Source organism: Branchiostoma lanceolatum, chromosome 5 (genome assembly GCF_035083965.1).
Source record: "Branchiostoma lanceolatum isolate klBraLanc5 chromosome 5, klBraLanc5.hap2, whole genome shotgun sequence".
Classification (NCBI taxonomy): domain Eukaryota; kingdom Metazoa; phylum Chordata; class Leptocardii; order Amphioxiformes; family Branchiostomatidae; genus Branchiostoma; species Branchiostoma lanceolatum.
Window position 1 is genome coordinate 23,332,450 of NC_089726.1, and position 23,104 is coordinate 23,355,553.

At 42.3% G+C, this 23,104-nt stretch overlaps 1 protein-coding gene across 3 annotated transcripts; it reads right to left on the bottom strand.

Moving 5' to 3' along the window:
* Positions 1-4,567: 4,567 nt before the first annotated feature.
* Positions 4,568-17,235, bottom strand: LOC136435764 (E3 ubiquitin-protein ligase Midline-1-like). 3 transcript variants are annotated; one of them, XM_066429467.1, is made up of 12 exons: positions 16,898-17,235; positions 11,276-12,020; positions 11,061-11,156; positions 10,638-10,738; positions 9,551-9,683; positions 9,173-9,195; positions 8,587-8,708; positions 8,277-8,354; positions 7,932-8,022; positions 7,284-7,400; positions 6,129-6,306; positions 4,568-5,524 (listed from the first exon to the last, which is right to left on the bottom strand). In XM_066429467.1, exons 2-12 carry the CDS (start codon positions 11,906-11,908, stop codon positions 5,330-5,332), a joined length of 1,767 nt encoding a protein of 588 aa, XP_066285564.1. In that variant the 5' UTR covers positions 11,909-12,020; positions 16,898-17,235; the 3' UTR covers positions 4,568-5,329. The 3 variants fall into 3 exon arrangements, with proteins under 3 accessions (XP_066285564.1, XP_066285562.1, XP_066285563.1); XM_066429465.1 differs by having other exon boundaries at positions 6,129-6,318; positions 16,898-17,234; XM_066429466.1 differs by having other exon boundaries at positions 6,129-6,318; positions 16,884-17,234.
* Positions 17,236-23,104: the final 5,869 nt, after the last annotated feature.

Consider the following 23,104-nt stretch of genomic DNA (forward strand, 5'->3'; position numbering starts at 1 on the left):
CATACCAACAAGGTTTTTCGAGAGGCCTTTTGATGAAACTTCCTTGTGTACTAGTATATCAATGAATGTTCCTCTCTAGCCAAGTTACCTATGTAAAGAGTATGACTTAAATTCAGCACAATCAAAATACAGATTTTTCCCATTTATCATACAAATGAAGTCCTAGTATAAAGTATGCATCATTACATTTGTCTTCATCAAAGTCACCTACAGGTTAAATATGAGTAAAATTCATTCATTTTTGACTTATGACATGTTTCAAAGTCTGTAACTAAAATGCCTTGGTAGTTACAATAGAAAACTGCTACTGCATCCACATTTCCCATGCACAAGAGCTATCTACCACCCAAAAATCGTGGCCATAGTTTGTCCAGAACACCAGAAGTCAAAGCCCAAGTCGCCAAGGGCCCCTAATTCTTCATTCTGCGTTATTTCCATAAAGTTAACAAAGACACGAGGGGCCCCCAGACTTACATCGCTTACTCCCTGCCCCATGAGCACTTGCAAGACATTTGACCACAAGTTTTCAGCGGATAAACAACTTAACTCATTCATTATGCATATAAGCTCCTAATTTACATAATAAGTATTCACTTATGTCAAGCATCACTCAAGCTATCTACATGCCATAAATCATGACGCTCTGCTAACCCCTGCTTGAGTCATTCGCCTCCTAAGGTAACAACAAAAATGCCAACTGCAGTTTCAAACAAGCTGCTAGGGGGCCCAAACTTACACCACTTACTTCCTGTCCCAGAAGCTGCTTACTATTTGACAATCATGAACCTGGCGCCTCCAGAAAGTTTGACCTCAAACATTGAAGCTCCGCTGCAGTATCTTATGTGCCCACTAGGAGGCCCATTATTGAACTCGACCTTCCTATTCGAAACCCCTACCTATCCACATCATGCACAACCGTCAACAGCTCCTCAAGTTATGCTGTCTACATACAAACACACATATATATACACAGCCCGCTGCAGTACTGTAGGAAAACGCCAGGTGAACCATTTTCGAACTTGACCTCCGTTCCCTCAACCGCTACTCACATAACAAAATTATGAAGATCCATCAAAGTTTTCTTCAGTTTCGTAGCCTACATACTAACACAGACATGTAAAGTCCACTGCAGTTCTGTAGGAAAACGCCAGGTAAATCATTTTTGAACTTGACCTTCTTTATCACAATCGCTGCTCACCAACCATAATGCATGAAGATCCATCAAAGGTTTTCTCGAGTTATGCTCTTGACATACATACAGGCGTAACTGAAAACATTACCTTCTCGGCGAAGGTAACTATAGAGAGGAAAATGGTAAAATGAAAGCCAACTCTTCTTATCTACAAACGAATAGATCTAAAAATCTTTTTTTTGCGAATTGCATATACAACTATATAACTTATTGTATACACGTCCAAAGAAAGTTCTTCTACTGATGTTGATATGATTTTAATAATTGCTTCACCCCATGAAGGAACATATCATGGAGCTCAGGAAATAGAATCGCTCAAAAAAGTTCCCAACTCCTACATTCTCTTCTCTTGACTTAAAACAAATGATATAGCTAACTATAATGCGCATTTCATGATCATATAGAGGAATTTCCTCACTTTATCCGAGCAGCTGTAAAAGAGGAACTGTAAGGAGTCAAATTTGGCATGTAAGTTGAAGAGACATGTATCCATGTATCATACAGATTTGATTTACGCTTCTTAAAGTAATTGTAAACGGGTCATGTCTGACTTGTCTTTGGTTCTGACAAACGTCCAAGGGTGTGGTCAACTTGAAGTCAACCCAGTCACTGGTGAAAATGTAAAAAGCACATTGAGATGCTTCAGTCTCAAGAAGAGATGTTCTTTACATCTGTGCCAAATTTCAGCTCATTTCATACAGAAATGAACCTGCTATGATAAAAAAGACGTTTTATACTGACTTCCCCTCGTAGTTGTCGCGTTCTAAAGATATATATATAACGCAGGCCCAGGTCTCCACTTCCTGATTTTCTAGTTGATAAACTACACTATATGCAGACGGACTGATGATTCTCTCCGTTTGTACTCAGCTTTCTCTAGACACTGTTACAGCTTTTCTTGCAATGAACCACAAAATATACTTGTATGCTTTAGTTCATGGCTTACTACTATTCATTCTCATGCCTTTTTCGCCATGACAAACCATGTCAGATTTGTTTAAGGCATAAGATCTACATCGATACTGGCAATAGAATTCCAAAATCAAACCTTGTTGCCCTTCCTTTCAATTTTTGTCCGGCTTGTCTTTGCCAGGGACATATGTCTTACATTTACTTTTAGACTATTTTTGTTTTCTTCTTGATCAGAATGCAACAGAAAGTATAAAACTACCGAATTAAACGACACAATGCCATTAGATGACACAAGATTTGCAATGAAAAACCTAGTGAAAAAGTATGTAGAAAAATTAAGGCTCCGTTTACGAAAAAAATTGTATAGTTTTACATATCTTTTATCGATCGAGGACACAGTTTTACGTAAATCTATTGGCACACATGATCATAAACACTACAACATGTAACTTCAGTACGGTACAATGAGAGCGTTTGCACGACTCCAAGAAAAACAGAAAATAAACAAATGTCTTCGGAATGTATATGGCAGGTAAAGTTTAGTTTTCCTTGCCCCGGTATCCGATTTTCTTAAATCTTGAAGAAATGCTTACTTTACTTCCTCCAAACTAAAAGTAGGACATGTCGTGGCTTACCATGATCCTGTGCATTCGTCGGAAGACTTGTTAGAGTGACAAAACACAGCGCGCCGAACGTCACTGTAGGAACTACCCCATGGCCCAGGCCACATGGTACAATTCGACACTTACTGAGGCTTGTTACGAACGTTAAACTGTTGCAAATTATAGTGTTTGACAGAAAACCTGCCAATGGGTACTTTGCTCATTAGCTCTGGCTAACAGAAACCTTCCTTGTTGTCCCACTGATGTGTCAGTCAAACAAGTGCTTTGTTAGTCGAGTCAGCCAAGTTCTTCTGGCAAATATTCACCCGTGCGGGGTCTTCATGACTTAGACGAAAACTTGTGATTTGAGTTCCGTGTATACCGGAAATAAGTCTGTTGTCAACACGCCAGGTCTTTGGATAGGCACCATTGCAATTAAATCATGTTAAACATTATTTATCGACCTTGAACGCGTCTGATCATGATGCATATCTTCCTTTAGATCTACCAAAATAAACCAGAAAGGGTGGAAATATAGACGATGTACTTTTTAATCTTACTAAGCAAACTGTTACAGCCATGAAAAATGGATGTATTGTTTTGGTGTGTCTGTCTGTGTGTTCGTGTTTCCGGATATTTGTGGTCAGTAAAACTTGGATTATGATGAAGTTTTGTATGTGGGCAGGTCTTGGAAAGACAAAGGTCAATGTCGACTTTGGGCCTCCTGGCAGCTTTTCTTGTTCTTGTGAAGAAGTGATATAAGATTGGGCCCCCTAGCAGCTGCTTCTGGAACTACAGAGTAATGTTTGTAAAAATCTTTCAACGAAGAAAACTGAAGAAAAGAACAAGCGAACGTATTTTTCTGATTTTTGGCAACACCATATATGTTGATAGCCTAGACAAAGATGTATACCATGAAATTACACAAAAATAGGACTGCATTTAAGTAATACATGACGAAATTCTATCACACCCCTGTTTTCTATGTTTCTTGCCAGGAAGGTACATTTGTAGATTTAGCCCCCCTCGCAGTAACTTTTGGGACTGAAAAGGTGTTTTGTTCAAAACTATGATTTTGGACATGCAGATAGTTAGACAGCGCTGTACGCAATCAAATGCAAATCGTGACTTAACTTGCATAGCTGATTAGGAATTTCTATAATGCCACTGTTTTCCATAGTAAGACTTTAATTCATGAAACATGTACTTTAGGGCAGGTGGGACATTAACATATACTAATCATAAAACCAAGGTCCTAATTTGCATAATCAATATGAAACTAACATAATTCTTTAAGTTGGTTATGGTGAATCTCACCATGCACTGATTATATAGATGTAAGGAGTCATTTGCGCATTGAGTACATCAATGTATGGGGTTTCTCTACCCTGTGCACTACAGTTTCTAAGGGTAAACATTCTCTTATGTATCAATATATTTGCACACTGTAACTATTCGTGAAATATAAATACCTTTGCCAAGAAGGTTATGTCTGTCCGTCCGTCAGTTAACACGACAACTCGAGAATTTCTGGATGGATTGTCTTTAAATTTGGTATTTGGCATAACCAATGAGAAAATGCTATAATTCAATAGACAGCCTTCTTTGCTAAGATAAGACTTTCATACTTTGATCAATTTGCGTTATTTGGAGAAAGATGATGACCAGCGTATATAATTCATGGAAATGGGGTCATTTGCTTAATCAATGACAAACATTTATGACACGTCACTCACAACGATTAACATTTGGTGAAAGTATGAGGTCGTGGAACTCGTGGAACTAGTTCAACTATATATATCACGTCTATCCTCTAAACATAAGCAAGTAAGCAATCCTCTAAACACTCAATAACCAGTGATACCCAAATGATTAAACTTTAATGAAGCATAGCAGAATGGCTGTTTTGTTCAATGAACAGCAGTTGTCAGTGAGAGAGATATATCAAATTAAAACAGACCCTTCATGCACTGCTTTTATCGGTGGTTATTTGGAAAGAACCGGGTTGTAGTTTATCCAGCTCTCACTCACTCACTCACTCACTCTCACTCACTCACTCACTCACTCACTCACTCACTCACTCACTCACTCACTCACGCACGCAGTCAGAACTCACGCATGCACTCAGAAGTCACTCACTCACTCACTCTCACTCATTCACTCAGAACTCACTCACGCACTCACTGCATGTAACACCATAAATTATATACGATTAGTGGCATGTCATGATCAACACCATTTATCTTGTAAACCCCACCTTTTATGTAGACTGAAAATAGCACTAGATTTGATGCGCCCGTACGATGTTACCATTCCCATATACCATTTAATGTTCACAATATGCTATCTCCTTTTCTGTACAGTACGATACCAGGGCACCATCACAACGTAAAATACTGTGAACTTCCTCTTAATGAACATTGAAGTTGAACAGTAAAACAAGCGTAGTAGAAGCAATCTTAAAACTTAAAACAAATTTTCTCAGTAAACGTTCAGTTCAGATTTGTGGAATCACCGAGAAATGTACCTACGCGGCATTTCTACCAATCTTATGAAACCCAGACGAATTTCATGCAAAACATACGATTTGGTACGACGGATAGAATTCTTGTGTATGTGACAGCTAGTCAAACATCGAGTCTACATCGCTGATGTCCTCCAGACTGCCGCCCGTGTAGGTGGAGTTGTCGCTGAAGTCGCGCGACTCGTGGTAAATCTCGCTGATGAGCCGCTCGAACACCGTATCCACATTCCTCCCCTCGCCGGCGGAAGTCTCGGCAAACAGGATGTGACGTTTGTCTGCGAACTCACGCCCTTCCTGTCGGGAGGGAAGATACAAGATGGATCCCTGAAAGACTGTTGTCATCATGCGACACACAGAATACATGCAACAATGAAAACCTGTTCAACAACGAAACAGGTCGTGAAAACCGCAAATAAGAACATATTTATGATCAAGTCAATACCATGTCCCTTGCAAACAAATGATGTCATGCCGTGTCATACCAAGGCCTGCTCGTGGAACACTACTACCTCAGCCCAAGAAAGTAAGGGTCACATATTTGGATCACGGTAACTCACCAACTTCTCCTAAATCATAAGAATCCATCGAAAAACGTACAAACACACAAGTCAACAGAATGACGACGACAGATGTGAAATCAGTTCAACCGGTCCCGTCCTTGGTGCTGAACGGCAGTCTGGTTGTGCAAACTACTTTCCCAGACCTTTAACGCCGACGTGTATTTGTTCGATCTCTTAATAGGACGCAGATCTTAGTATATAGGCTTGTTTCTATGACAGCGCATTTCATTGTGTTTCTAGAAGTCATTACACGAACTCAGCTCTGTGAAGAACTTAGGGTTGGTCAGGGTAGAGTGACCCACTACTCCCTGCGCGTGACGTCATGACACGTGACCCACCTGTGTTGTGACGGCGCGGTTGTGCCCCAGGTCGCCCTTGTTCCCCACCAGCATGACGACGATGTTTGTGTCGGCCTTCTCACGTACCTCCTTCAGGTGCGTCCGCGCATGCTCAAACGTCTCCTTTCTTGTGATGTCATACACTACCATCGCCCCCAACGCGCCCGGGCAGAAAGCACTGATCATCGGTCTGAAAAGGACGGGATGATACGTTATACACCCACGGGGAAGCCTTCAAACTTGTGTAATTTCAGTGGTAACCTATGGGATAATCTCACAAACTCGCGCCATTTTCCTGACCCCTCCGTGATATGGCAAGTGCAACCTAGAAGACTAATTCTGACTGTCCATCACAATTACCAGCGCAGTCAATGATAGCATGATACGTGCAATTAGCGGTTGGACCAATGAGAAAGTGGCCGTCGAGCATTTATATTTTGTATGATTCTGCTTTGCATTTCTACGTTTTATCGCAGGTTGAGGTGGCTATGTCTTTGAAGCGGTCCGACAACCTCCCAACGGTAGCTATTTTCGACCCGGTATCCGGGATGCGTTTGTTGTGGAAATGTTGCAAGGCAGAATGTTGGCAGAATGTGATAGTCAGCTGACTCGCATATACATAATGTGTTGTTCTACCATGTGTTAAGTTATTTTCAAGTATCACGGAGTTTCAAAGTCTTAATCAAGTCATAGACATATGCAATTTATGTGTCTTTGAGAATATAACAGTTAGTTACATTCATGACAATGTTTGAAAACAAATAAGATACTAGTATCATCTTACGAAGTGTACAGAATTGAAAATGATAGAACTGAATAGAACTAAAGCAAGCAATGGAGGTGACGTACTTGACAGATAAACAGCAGTGCAGCGGGTGGGACAGAAAAATTGAAAACAAAACGTTAACATCCCGGACAACTTACAACATTAACCTTACGTACAACCACCCATATAGTACAGGTTTAATAACATCTAAGTTGCTTACAGTTTAGATTTAACATGAAACTGTTCAGTATAATAATAGTAGCTGACTACTTCTTACTTCTGTAAATCTGATCTTTACTTCGCTTACATAACTGAAGAAGAAGTTGATATTGGCCAACTTGAAATTATCATTCTCCTGAATTGTAATAGTAGATGAACATGTTGGGTACCTGTACTTTTGTTGTCCAGACGTGTCCCACACCTGCGCCTTGATGATCCGTCCGTCCACCTTTGCTGTCTTCGACACGAACTCTATACCGATGGTGGGCTTCTGATCTTTATCAAATCTATTGTTCAATCAATCGATCAATCAATCAATCAATCAATCAAGCAAGCAATCAGCCAATCAATAAATCAATCAATCAATAATCAAATCAAGTTAACGTTCTTAAGTTTATCAACCATTGCATCTGTCAGATGATTCTCCAGGGAAATTGATATCAACTGAACTCCAGAAGATGGTGTGATCTTTTAAAAGACCACATTGCCATGAATACAAAATAAACCAAATATTGTAAAGTTTCATCACAGATGAACAAAGAAATGGATCAGTAATCAAGTGATTGAAAACTAGCCCTCCCATGCGAACCTTTTTATTTGTGTCAATAAAGATTGAACTAGGCAGCGTAACTTCCAGCGACCGCGATCGAATTAAGTGCCTTCCGTTCTCACCTCTGATCGGTCGATAATCTATCTAACGTTATAGTGACCAAAAGTCTACAGCACTTTCCCCAGCGCCTTGACTTGTCTTAGGGAGGTTTGGCTGTAATCGACAAGCGAAGGATTGTGAAAGAAACGAGCTACTAAAAAAGGTGCACCTGTTATTGCCGAACCTGGCAGCCAGGCTGGTTTTTCCCACACCTGAGTCACCTGTCATGATGATCTTAAAGTTCAGCGAAGGCTCCTCCACTAAAAGGGCACAAGATAATTAAAGTAGAGTCACAACACTATAGGCAAGACAGTCTGATTCCGAAAACATCGAAAGTAACTTGAACTACTTCGTTGTTACCTTGTAAACTCTTTTTAAAGTTTTTAAAGAACATATTTAAAAATATGTCTGTATTTTCTTATGAATAGTCGAATGGTTCAATTTTGATTTCAGAATTTTCAGAATACGAAAAATTATAAATATAGAGAGATAAGTATGAGAGCCGTTAACTCACTGATGTCATAAGACATGGTGATAGGGTCCATGGTGGCTGACACGTGACTTCCCGCCACACTACTGACGTCAGACAGATCTGTGCACACAGAGAGGAAACGTCATCCTTTGCAGTCAATAGGATGAATAGCTATCTCTTAGAATCTGATGAAATCTAAGGGTTTTGTCCAGTGTTTCCCTGTAGAAAAGCACTGAACATCCTTACCACACGTCACATCATGTCGTAAAAGAGGAAAAAAAGAAAAAGAGCAGATACAACAAACAAACAAACAAACAAACAAACAAACAAACAAACAAACAAACAAACAAACCATCTTGTTGGAAGTCTATCCTCTGTAACATCTCCTGCTCTCTCACTAAGTCCAGGTTACCGTACCGGAAGTAGTCACTAGCTGCTGGATATAGAGGCTCAGGACATGTGACCGCTTTAACTCTAGAAATGAGATAAAATTTGATGTAACCATATGAAGCCATCTCCCAGTACAGCAAATACTTGTTTTTCACCATGTTTGATCATTCGATCCCCACTGAAGTTATGTTTGTGTGTGTGTGTGTGTGTGTGTGTGTGTGTGTGTGTGCGTGTGTGTGTGTGTGTGTCTGAGTGCCTTCGCCTGTTGTGCCTTCGCCTGTTATGTGTATCAGTGTGCGTGTGCGAGTGTGTGTGTGTGTGTGAGTGTGTGTGTGTGTGTGTGTGTGTACGTGCGTGTATGTGTATGCATGCGCGTGTTTGTGTATGCGTGTCTGTGTGTGATTTCATCTATTTTCACCTCTTTGTTACAGTCTTTTCATTACTTCTTTAAATCTGATACCACTAAGTGTTGGACACCACAACAAGCATGCCGCGCGTACAGCAGACGGCCACTCTACCCTTCAAGATAGCACTGATGCAGAACTCACCTATCACACAAGGCAACGGCAGTCTGGAAGGGGAACATGGCAGAAATTGGTGTGAAAACCAGGAAATCAAGACTTCAATACACAAAAAAAGCAATAATCATCAGTATCCTTAGTGATCATCACTGGATAGAAACCGGAGATGCCACATTTCAGTCACTGTTTGAGTCACATTTTCCGTAATCTGCAGGAAGTGACGTCATAATAGATAAACTGGTGATGCACAGTCAAAACTGTGGGTAAATTCACTTTGTGCGGGAAGTAACCGTTTTAGAAAAAACAAACAATGTCTTCGTGAGACTTTGGTCCGGTAGTAAATCAGATCAAACTCTATAAATGATTGTGATACCATTGTAGGAGTGAAAAGGGGCGAATCATTACCTGTAGAAACGTGGCCTGGTCATCTTCCTTCAAGATCATGCCACTGTAAGCAACAACGCCGATCCCCTCGTCCATGCGCATGCGCAGTGTCGCCATCTGTTTCATCAGAGCACGTAACTTGGAGTTTCTCTCTCTGCAAACGCGCGTCAATATCGTCATGAAACAGTCACGTCTCGGCCAACTTCACGGTTAGTAGAGAAAGACAAATACCTAACATACTTGTAGGTTTTCACACTTTCACTTCACGACAATAGTACTTCTTCTGTGTTGGTTATCACAGAAAAAAATGCTCTCCTCTTTCAAATGATTTATGATACTGGCAGATAGGACATTGCTCATCCGACCATCTTGACTTGGCTTTGAAAAAAAAACAAGCGAAAGAGTTGTCTAAAGAGTGGACGCTTTACAGTCGACGGTCATATGTTAGGGGTATGCCTAAACACCTCACCCGACCTCATCCGACCTCACCCCACCTCATCCGAGTCTAAAATGCAGTGTTTACGGGGCAGGGACATTATTTGACGTTCTGGATACGGTCTGATTCCTCTGAAGCACTGTAGGAGATTGGTGAACTTGTCACGATACCCGAGTCACATTTATATGCTTAATCTGACCTATTTTGACCGCACTATTGACTTTTTCCGTGACCATGATACTCAAAACGGCACGTATCACCCTTTTATCTTGGAAACGAGCCGAGTAACTTACAAAAACTGGCAAATACTTGGAGTTTGCTGCTTGTTTTGCATTCATAATTACCTTCGCCGAGAAGGTTTTGCAGAGGATAGCGTTTGTGTGTTTGTGTGTGTGTTTGTAACAAACAGCATAACTCAAGAAGGCTTGGATGGATTGTCTTGTTGTATATTTAACGTATCCAGAACGTCAAATAATGTCCCTGCCCCGTATACACTGCATTTGAGACTCGGATGAGGTCAGGTGAGGTCGGATGAGGTCGGGTGAGGTGTTTAGGCGTACCGTATCTGTTAGTGGTAACGTTATCAGAAATGGATTTCGATGCCCCTTTTATGTCTTGAGCACTCGTGGGGTTTCCCGAGTACATGTACAACACATTCCTCCTCATTCTCACCTGTCTATCTTGTCTGTCAGGTAGTCCTTCTTCTTTTGTAGGGTAGAGATAAGGGAGTCGATCTCCTCTAGTGCGACCTCTTTGTGCTTCTTAGCGTTCTCCTATACGTACAAGACATGAAGTAACACAAGTAAGACAAACCTTTGGACTGGCAAATACATAGATCAGAGAATGACACCTCTTTAAAGTCTTCTCAAGCTAGTAGTAAGAGGAGTCTCAAAGAAACCTTCCAAACTGAATCCGAAAATGATAATAAGAAATAAATATCTTATCAATAAAACTGGACATCATGACTTATCCAACGGTATTGTGAATATCTCTGTCAACAAAGGGCGACAGTCGGGAGCGAACTAACGCTAACAAGCCTAGGTACGGCATCACTGTCATGTATCTATAGATCCCAGCATGTAATGTCAATCTTACCTCTAGCGTCTCACACTTGGACTGTAGTTCCTTGATGAAATCTTCCTGCTCGTTGATGCTCTGCGCAAGCGCCTCAAGGCGACTCCCCATGTACTCCTGGCAATGGTAAAGGAAACAAGCGGTTATTCGTTAGATAGTGATAGGACTTATGGAAGAATTGAGTACTGTACTTTATACTACAGTGTAAGTTCGTACTGAAGGTTACGGACACACACCTTGAGTTCTTGGTACTCCTGTGCGACTGCGCGGACCTGGTGCTCGGAGTGTTTCCCCACCAGCTTACATAGCGAGCAGATGACGCATGCGCAGGTGGTGCAGTACAGGTTGGTTTTCTCCTCCTTGTGTTCCCCACACATGAGTGTGTTGGGTATACCCTGGCGAGGCAGCCCTATGTCAGTCACCTTGTGTTTCTTGAACCCTCGGCGTGAGTGGACCGAGTTCAAACACTCCTCGCAGTACGCCAGGTCACAGGAGACGCACTTCTTCGCCGCCTTAGCAGGAGGGGCTTGTTCGCAGACTTCACAGTCTCTGTCCGCCTCGATCTCCGCATCCGCCTCCAGGTCCACCCCCCGAACCCGCGCGATGATCTTCTGCAGCGCGATGTTCGGCCTCAGTCGGTCGATTCCACGCTCGTCGAACACAACCTCCTCCCGACAGGACGGACAGCGCAGCCTCTTCCTCACGTCTTCCTTCTCGTTTTTCTTGCCCTTGCGGGACGCCAGGCACTGCTTGGCTAAGGCGTCTTCGATACACCTGGCACACAGGCTGTGCTGACAGGGCAGCACCAGAGGGTCGGACGGTAATCTGTGGCACGCTGGGCACGACAGCTCCTTTAAAAGTGCATCCATTTTGTCCGGAAACTTTCCAGACCTTTGTCCTTTTGAAAATATCAGAAATTTGTCGCTGGTGTCGATGAACAGCCTCAGATTAGAGTTGGGTCCAGATGACGTGCGTAGTTACCTATAAACAAAATAAATTAGACAGAATATAGACAGTCTGTGCAAATTAAGTGTGTAGATTGAAGATGCATGGGCTCAAAAGTTTAAAACGCTGCCTGTCTGCCCGACTTGATCCCGCCCGGCATTGGGTACGTGTGTATATCAGGCCTGGGAACATTGGCGTGTTTCCGGTAACCCGACCGATGTCCACACATGTACATATTGTCACGACCCACATTGTTAGTATCTCCATGAAAAAAGACTTTTTCATGGAAATATTGTTTTGAGTGTGTTTGCGTGTGTGTTTGCGTGTGTGTATGTGTGTGCGTCCGGATGCTTAAAGTCGGCATAATTGAAGAACGTCTAGATGGATTGTAATGATATTTGGTATGTGGGTAGGTGTTGGGAGGAGAAAGGTCAAGGTTGATTTTGGCCCCCCTGGTACATGTATGTGTCAATGGAACTGCATTGGCGTCTTTGTCAAAATCTTCCAAGGAGAATAACTGAAGACAGGAATGACAGATTTTCATGTAATCTAATATGCAGGTAGCTTAGACAGAGATGTACACAATGAAGTGCAAATCATGCAAATTGGACTGAATTTGCATAAGTAATGAGGAATATTTGTATTTCCTTTATAGGCATGCTATGGCAGGTGTCACCTGTCAGTTTAGAATTAGGTAAAGAAGTCCACAGGGACCACAAAGCTAATGGTCAAACCACAGAGGGATATACAACCAAACCTATATACTTGTTTCTATTATGTGGATAGCCTAAGTGTTCCTTGATGTAACGAAATGGTAACCATGCAAATCACAATCTAATTTGCATAATTGATGGGGAAATGTTATAAACCCACTCCATTCAATGGTACGACAGTTCAGAAATGCAACATATATACCTGGGAAATAAAGGGACATTGATAGATAAAAGTTATGCAAATGAGGACCTAATTTGCATAAAAATGGAAAAAATATTGTAATTCTATATTGGTAGATTACTGGAATTTCATACTTGTGGCGTTTGGAAGTTATGTGACAGTGGACATGGTTGAATACAAATTATGCAAATTTGGTCCTAATTTGCATAATATATTTTTCCTGTCTTGATTATCATTGATCATTTCTACTATTGCTATAAAATGATAGCTACGACAAGTACCATATACCTATTGTCTCCTCATTTTATATATTATTATTGCATCTTATAGTATGAAAATCGCGCACCAGTTCAGCATTAATCATCGTATGGCCAACTTAATGACGTTGTCAGTTAATGCGTTGTCAATAAGCATCCATTCATTCATCCACATGCCTGTACATGCCTGTATAAAATATCGACAGGGAGACACAGACGACATCTATGTGAATGAATCACTATGGGAGGAAAAAGAAATTGTTTCCCTTGGTGACAACAACGTCTTGAGACTTGGGACGATTTTCCTCATGGATTTTAATAATTTGAGTCTCAGGCCACCCATGTTTCTTTCGGGGGACCGTGTTTCTGTGCCCGGTTTGAGCACGTTATCTGTTCCACATCAGATCACACATCCACGGAACCAGACGGACGTCCTGGCCCGTCACATGACCAGGGAGAACCGTCAACAAAAATGCACTGGGACTGATGACATTCAGACTTTGCTGTGACATACATTTTTTTGAATTTTTTAAATTTTTTTATATGCAATGTCCTCGAGCTAACATCATCTATAAACCCTCCAAAAACCTACATTTCTACTTAAGCCGCAAAACCCGGACCCGCTGATCATTAAAAACGTGGGACTATTCATTACCCACTCCCCCCCCCCCCAGTATGTAGAAACATCAGATAGATCTGTAGTAACGTTATAGACTAGACATTTGCAACTTTTAGAAGTTATCGTATCTGTGTATCCACTTGCAATTCGCCTTTGGGCATGAGTTTGCAAGCATTATTGGTATCTTTATTATTTTTTTGGTAGAATGCAAGGGCAGATTTCAACAACTGCAAACACGTGGAAGGTTACCAATAGTTTACCCTGTCATCGTTTGTGTTGAATCTGAATACACCATTATGAAAATGTACAATGCCGGCGGTGAATACACTGTTACAGTAGAATAAGAGTCCGTAGGACACAAACCTCTGTGAATTGAGTATGGTGTTTGCGGTTAGGGTAAACTGTTCGAAACCCCCTTCACAAGGAATAACGATTTCCTTAATACCTGTTTCCATTTATGTCCAGGTAGTTGTTTGAAAACACTAGGCAGTAACCAAGTCAGTGTAGCAACCCGGGGCCTAACCCCTGCTTGGAGAGTAGATACTTTGCCCAACTTGTGTAACAAAACCGCCAGCTGCGCCTACTAGAACGTCTAAAATAACACATTAACATCTGCTTGGAGAGTAGCTCGCCAGGCAAACGACATCTAAATTAAAGGGGGCCCGGGCTGTACCCCGCTACCTTCAAGCAGATGTTCGGGAATCGTAATTTTTTGACGGTTCCCGGAGTACAGGACTGTCTGAAAAACAAGCCGGTCAGTAAACGTTGAAATCCCCAACATCTGCTTGGAGATTGGAAACAATCCTCTTTGCCAAGTCGCATTTCACTAACATGTACGCACAATATCCACAAGGGCTGACAGGGTAGCAACACTATCGCGTGCACACACTATTTGTTACTTGTAACAGTCCCCTTGTGTTATGTACAGGGGATAGTTTACATAAGGCCTATCGCCAAGCAAACATGCTGTCGACAAAGTGTATTCTAATGACGCTATAAACCCAGCCATGTGGAGGAATGTCAACAACGACCCAAACCCTGTGCGTGGGGTGATGAGGATTTCTGGTCGGATGATCTAGGCTAATACAAGTCATACACACACAGATACTCAAACAAACACACAAACACACAAACACACAAACAAACAAACAGACACAAACACTCAAAAACACACAGTAAGCATAGACACACACATATACACAAAAACACACATACACACACACACACACATACACACATACACATGCACAGAAATACACACGCCGTTCGAATTCACCGTTCCTTGTGTATTAACGCTAACCGTCATTCAGTTGTTGATAAACACCTGTTTCCTTTCCACGCCATAGTGGAACTGTGTACTGTGTTCGACCAAGGGCGTGTCCGTATTTAAATTCGTCACTTGGACAATGATACAACTGAAGCATGTACTAGTAGTCGCTCCCTGTCTTCAAAGGAAACTAACAAGTAGTACCTGGGACCACCATATATACGTCTATATTCAGAAAGGAGTTCTGGCGACTTAAAGCCCATCTCCGCGAAGGGTAGATGTGATAACAGACAATGAAAGATCTCAGGATCTCTCACGAATCTAACCAAGGAGGTTAACCATCTGATCTGACGCAACCATTTTTTAAAACTCAAATCACAATACATTCGAGGCGTAGGTGCCTGATTACCAACAGTTAGTACACCTTTGCTACGCTCGAGTGACAAGGCTTGTACCTGAATGATTTGAAATGGAGGCCTTCAGGCCTGGTCACAATTCAAGTCATTATAGATGAAGGGAATCCCTTCAAGCGTGACATGTTCTGATCTGTTCGTCACGATGACTTCAACCAATGAATCGTGTATCTTCTGGTCCGTGATCTGTACAGAGAGCGGGTCATTCTTTCATGCGTTTCCCCGCTCATGCAAGACCTCCGCATACCTTTAAGGTCCTTCTTGATCCTTCTTCTATCGCCAAAATAGTGAACAACTGCTGCTGACCCCTTTCCTACTCCCCCCAATCAGTACCCCCCCCCCCCCCCCCCCCCAATCAGTATCTGTCATCCCCCAGGCCCATTTAACGTATCACAAACTAGCCGCCAGGGGCCAGAAATGTAATGATTTCAAGGTCTCACCAAGACCTACTCACATACCAAATATTGAGACAATCCATCCAGACCTTCTCGAGTTATCGTGTTGACAGACAGTCACACACACACACACACACACACACACACACACACACACACACACACACACACACACACACACACACACACACACACACACACACACACACATTCACACTCACACTCACACACACTCACACTCACACACACACTCACTCACACTCACTCACACTCACTCACACTCACACACACGCTCACACACATTCACACACACACACACACACACACTCACTCACACTCACACACACACACTCACACACTCACTCACACTCACACACACACACACACGAACTCTACCTAAAACATAACCATCTGGTGATAAACATTAGAACATTTCATAACATTACCACGAAATGATAGGGTGGAACAAACAGTGCCACTTTGAATAAAACAGCAGAACGCGATGACCCAAACCTTTCATTGCAGTAAAACCGGTCAGACTAGTTCCAGGCTTCACACGCCTCGGGGGTCGCTTGTCTGTTCTATGCTCCAGGTCGTTCTTATATTCTATATAGTATACATACATTATCCCGCCGTAAAATCGACAGAGAAACTGTCTAAATCTCGAAGTTTTAGCGTACCCGGCAGGAGCTGGTTTGTTGCACGAGACTTTGGTTACCTCGAGGGTTGGTGAAGCATAGAGTGAACTAAGAAAGACAAGCAACACTAATGTAGAGAGCAAGGTAAACGTAGGATATAATATGACGTATAACTGTAATCTCTGTTACACGCCTGTTGTATCAATACTGTGCCAAAAGGAATACGTTATATCCTGAGATCATGCCAGCCAGTTATAGCCCTAACTGTTGTCCCCAGACTAAATTGTACACCGAAAACACGAGTATTCATTACAATCTAGACGGATCCAATCAACACATATTGATCACGACGCTTGGATTTGCTATCTTTTAAGTTTTGCATATCCGCGTTTTGTATGTTGAGTAATGCAGATTACCTGTTCTACCTCACCTGAAGTGTTGCCTGACTCACAGCAAGTCGTCCTCCAGTACTCGGAGTGTCATCGCCGCATGTCGAGTCGGCGGGAACGTTGCGGCGCGATCCAGCTGTATTTACCAGCAAGAAAATGTGCCTTGTAGTCACAGGACTGGCGTGATGTTCCCGTGTGTAAACGAACCACTGGCAGGCTTTTATTTTTTGATTCCGCGGAAGGACGGCAATCCCTTGTTCCTCATGTCCCGTGCAAGACTAGGGACGTGGCGGTTTTGTGTGGGTGTCTTCGCGGAACCACCGAGCCTCTTCCTGCCCGCAGCCGGCAGACCAGAAACTGTCCACACAATACAAACAGGGGGAGGTTCATTTCATCACACAGCGTGGCGTGGTGTTGGCTTGACGTCATGCGTTAAAAACTACAATGTCGTTTGTAAAAGATACTCTTTAAATAAGCATGTCCACAGGTAGTAGATAGGAAAAGCGTGCTTGTTTGGAGAATTCAAAGTTTAATAGAAGCTGATCACACACACACACTCAGGCACTAGTATTTTTCTTGTGAACCATCCCCCTCCGGCCCCACCTGTTGGTCGCGCCCTGCCAGGTGGAACTGTTCGGGTCACTCATCTGACCTTTAGGGCGGCCCTAGAGCGCGTGTCTCACCGCACTGCGCCAAATAGCGCTATAAACTTGCGCATGCGCCAACTTTAGGGATTCTCGCCAATTTTCCCTTGCGCTTACACTGAGGGGGAAAGCACGGGTAAAATACGTGATCCCTACAGACAAAATGGCCGCGCCCGGAATGTCACATTCTCAGTTTCGGCTCCAAATCAGATACAAGATAACTTATTGGAAATTCCAGTGTTGCCGCTGAATTGAAGGCCAAAGATGGTCCATTTTGAGTGAGAGAGCGGCCTTCACAAGGCGAAAATCCACCATTTTGAAAAATGGCCGTTGCCATGGCAACTGGTAACCACCGACACAAAACTTTCCCATTTTTGTAGGTTTGGGCCAAGGACCACCTCATTCTGCGTCGATGAATTGAAGCGATAAAAACGAAGTTTCGATTATAGAATACAACACGGGGTATTCCGTATCACCCGAGGTGCCAGCCCGACCGCGGGTAGGATCGCCCGACGACCGTACGCACCCGAGAAAGCACACATTTCAATGCGGAATGCGCTAAAAGTTGAGGGAGTTTTGTGTCCACGAACACAAAACTTTAACAACATTGATTCCAACCTCCGAATCCGGTATTCGAATTTTCGACGGCGGCGCAACCGGTGCGCTCGAAATGCATTCGAAATATATTATGGAAGCCCGTGTGATACAACTCCCGAATCCTATATGATACGGGAAATTATGTCATACCTGGGCCTGATACGGGTGTTCCGGACCGTGTGATAACTATCCGTATCACTTGAGGTTCTAGAGTTGTATCACAGGGGGCTTCCATAGAATATTTCGAATGCATTTCGAGCGCGCCGGTTGCGCCGCCGTCGAAAATTCGAATACCGGATTCGGAGGTTGGAATCAATGTTGTTACAGTTCTTTGTTCGGGGACACAAAACTTCCTCAACTTCTGGCGCATTCCTCATTGAAATGTATGTTTTCTCTGGTGGGTATGACATAAATGAAATACAACACGGGGTATTCCGCATCAACCTCGGTCCCAACCCTCCCGCGGTCGGGCTGGCACCTCGCGATCGGGTGATACGGAATACCCCGCGTTGTATTCTATATTTATCACACGGTCCGGAACACCCGTATCGAACGTTTTCGCGGCCCAAGCATGACATTAAGCGCGTTATATGCTGTAAACGGCTCTAAAGGGCTTCAAATCGATGTTTGACGCCGAAAAGAAACGACCTGAAATTTTCGTTTGAAAAGTTACGGATTTCAACTAGAAATGATGTAAAGCAACTTTATAACGTGTTCTAGTGATAAAACAAACTCTTAGAATGAGTTTGAGCGAGAAAAAAATACAAGTTTCGATTTTTAATGGCAAAGTGCGTTATATGGTGAAAACGGCGCCAGAAGGCCTCCACATTTACAGAGTTTGCTACCCCGAACACGTGCGCCTGATACCCGAACTCCCGCCATCCCATAAGAAACAGTAAACACCTGACTACTCCAACGTGCAAAACTACCGGATGAGAGAACATTCATTAGTAGAGCGATCTCACTCTGGAACTCTCTTCCCAGTAATATCCGCACATCCCTCACAGTCAGCTCCTTCAAAAGCAAACTCTGTACATCACTCGGCAACAAATACTCTGTAAATTATTGACTGACGTACCACAAGTATTAGATGACATGCTGTATAATCGAAGTAACCTAGTACGTAATATATGAACCTAAGTTTTGGCTTGGCATTGTTAACGATTTATATATAGCTTAGTCTCGTGTATTTTTTTGATGATGACAGGTTTATTCAGTCCAGTAGACAAACAGATACAGGCCTCATAGCAGCCCTAGGGCTGAATTAACAGGCTTGTTTACATTATCAATAATCAAATTTACATATACATAAAAACATTTCATTTTTACCATCACAATTACAAAATTCTTCGGATTCAAAATCTTAATGTCATAATGTCTTACTAGTCAGTGCTGTTTAGCAGGGTTACCATGTAGTAAATGGGGCTTTTAGTGAACCTTACAGTATTTGCTCTAAAAGTCTGTAGCCGGCTACACGACCGGGTCTTTCTGCCGGAGATCGCCTCGCGGCACGGTGGGAGCCAGTCTCTGTAGATCGGGGATCTCAGAAGGGAGCGGGCATAACTTCTGCATAGTTCTAGTCTTCTTTGGGCCAGTGGTGTAAGGGAGAGTTCTGTCAGGGCTGAGCTGTAGCAGGTGTAGTTCTGTCTCAGGATGATCTTACACGCCCTCTTCTGCACTGTCTCTATTGACTTAGATTCGGCCACAGTCAGTCCCGGATGCGCTTCAGTCTTGTGATGGTTTTAGTTGATTTAGTTTCTTCTATGTAATTTTACTTTGTGTTTTGTGTCCGCCTCTATGTGTGTGTTTGACGCACTTTGTGAAAGTTTGTATTGAACTTTGAATACTGTTCCCAGGGCTAGCCCTTTGTAATAGCCTTCGGCTAGTTGGGTAGTCCTGGCTGTACTTTTCTACAGTCTAATAAATCAAATCAAATCAAGGCCGTAGAAACACGTTTTAGACGAAATAAATTAAACGCGGTAGTTACTTAGTTTTACAAAGGTGCTGATTTCGACGGGAAATTGTGTAATACCAGCCGGCACGCCATGTGCTTAACAGAACACGAATCGAACAGGTTTTCTATGCAGTTCGATTCGATCTGCGGTCCTTAGCAACGCGTTGCTAAGGAATCTCTCTCTGCATCTCTGCATAGCAGCGAGATGAAATTTCATCCGACTTTGACAGCTACGTGAAGCCTGTTTTGCGGCCTTTTTATGAATGTTGCGTTATGTGTACCAGACGGGAATACCACGTGGTCTCGATTTCATTCATGTTCTAGGGGTTTTACAACGACTCTAGTAAGGTTCGTGCTCATATCCGTTATATAGTGAAATCATGAACATGTCAGTGCCGTACTGAGCTACATTTTTGACGAATTTCAATTTCGGGGGAATTGCATTACGCCCTCGATTTTATCTTCAGTGACCAGAACGTCTGAATCTTTCAATCTTCTAGTTTAACTCTTCTAAAAATCTTGTTGGTTTGAAATCTGGACGGGTTTGTAATTCCATTTCTACTGAGGTCACCTTCTCAACTGTTTTACGCCAAAAATGTTGCAAGGCGTCGGTGTAGTTGATTTGAGTGCAGTCGACTTTTGGCAAAAGTTGCAGTAACGAAATGCCTCTCCAGTATTGTCAAAGGAAGCCTACAGCAACTTAATGGGTGAAGACGGGCTGAATTCGCAAAGGCTATCTTAGTTTTAAGGTTACTGGTACATAAACATAGCGGGGCGGGTCTTGCGTGCGCTTTGTGGAATGGGCATGGGCGCCGGGGCTGACGCCGTTCCTTTTTAGAATCAAAACGACGCCTATGATAAAGTGGCATCGCGCGATTTAGCAGGAAGCCCATTTCGCACTCGAAATTGATAATAAATTATATACCACCTATAAGTACAGACTTTGGTTTATTCTACGCAGTACATTTCTTTTTGTTTTGAAATCGAAAATAGCGTAAAAACTCGAGGGGGATTTGCTCTAAAATCAACTGATTTCAGGTCATACCATCAGAAGGGTACAGGTCAAAAATCGGTTCAAAAACTCTATAGTAGTGAAATAGAAAACTTGAAAATTATAGATGCAATGAAATATTGAATATACATAGTTGTAAACTCAAGCAACAAGCTTTGTTGTAGGTAGTCCCGAAGCCCGGGGGTCATGGAACGTACAACTGGCTCAAAACGCCGCGTGGTTCGGTATGGTACTTAATCAGAAATTTTGAACTTAGATTTATGTGACTTCGGGTTGGTATATTGACTTAAAACTCGGCATTCATGAACGGGGGACCCCCTTAAACATAATTCTTGTCATAAATTTAAGACTTGTGGAACGATGATCTGTCCATAGTAGATAATTACAAAAAAGGTCGAACCGGGCGCGTTCTATTCTGGAATCAAAATTATGACATGACCATGTGCGATTTCGGGGGAAATGTATTACGCCCTCGAAATCCATCACAAGTCATATATCACCAGAAACTAGAAAGTTTGCTCTTTTTCACGCACTACATTTCCTGTTGGTTTGGAGTCTACAACTGGATAAAAATAAGGGGAGAAAATACACAAAAATCACCTAAATTCGGGTCGTATTGCTGACAAGAAAGTAATAAACTATCGGTTGAGAAATCTATAGGAGTAGAAAACAAAGCTGAAATAGTGTAATTAACTTCTAATCAAGATGATATACGGTGATATACTCCAGCAACAAGCTTTCTTGTAAGGGGTGTTGACGCCCGGAGTGATGGAACGGACTACTTTCTCTCGCGGAAGGAAAAGAAAACTGCTTAGAACTCTCGGCATGACGTGCCGGCTGATACTTTTAACTTGTTCTAAGACTGAAACAATCAATTGGCATTGGTTTGGGCGAAAAAAAAGTTTCGATTTTTAATGGCAAAGTGCGTTATATGGTATAAACGGCGCCAGAAGAACATTTGGCGTGCCATGCGATAGAGTTGTTCTAGAACAGGGGAAATATGTCTGGCTTCGACAGCAACAATACGGAAATTTGCATTCTCTCAAATTTGTTGTTCTAGTGCAGTGTATGATAAAGTCGACACGATTTTTCGTAGATCCCTCCTGTGGGACAATAGAGTCTAGGTCGGTAATATGCCGGGAATGCTTTGCTATCGCTTCGGCTTACCATTTCTTCCGATCGTTATAGCTGTACAACCATTTCTTTTGAATTTCATGAAAGGCTTTAGAGAGGTTTCGGATCGGAGTTTCTTTTACAATTTCGTAGATAGGGCCAACACCCTCGGTTCAAAAGGATACCATTCCGAAAAGGAAAGGAAAGGAGAACGGGAAATTTAATCATTCCGTTGAAGAGCGGTTGTCTACTGCTTTCCGGCAGACTTCTTGGTATCATCTGTTATCTCTTTATTTTGGTTCACATCATTTCGGTTTAATACATAGGAACTGGAGATGTATATCCTTGTTCTGAAAATAGTCAAAATTGAGAAAAATAATTCTGAAGTAATGTTTATTTCTTTATTTGCTTATTAAGGTTTTTTCACAAAGTGAAGGGGAGGACCAAACAGATGATTACGTACCTTTACAGCTTAGGTGTAAACAGTCCATTTTCCATTCAAAATCATCACTACCTGGTTTTTGTAATATCAAAAACATTCTAATAAGAGTTTTAGTCTATTTTCATTGTTTTTCATTATGTTTTTGGGTCATTTGCTGAAAAAGTTGTACTTTTGAGAATTCAAGATGGCAGACCAAAAATGGCGGATAGCTAAAAGATATATGACGTCTTTAAAGGACATTTTTTGACGTCTTTGCTGTTGCTATTGGCAACAAAAGTCTTAGCAGACATTAATATTCTGTTATTCACAATTTCTGTGTAGCTAGAAATTTTACACGGGTCCAAAGAGGAGGGCCTCAAAAGCCACCCCCGAACCCATATCTTCTTTCCAGTGGAACCTGCCACGAAACTCAAAGTACAACCTCTTCTTCTTCGGGTGTGTCAGCCAACATCGACCTGTCGAAGACTCCGCTACACTTGTTTGGAG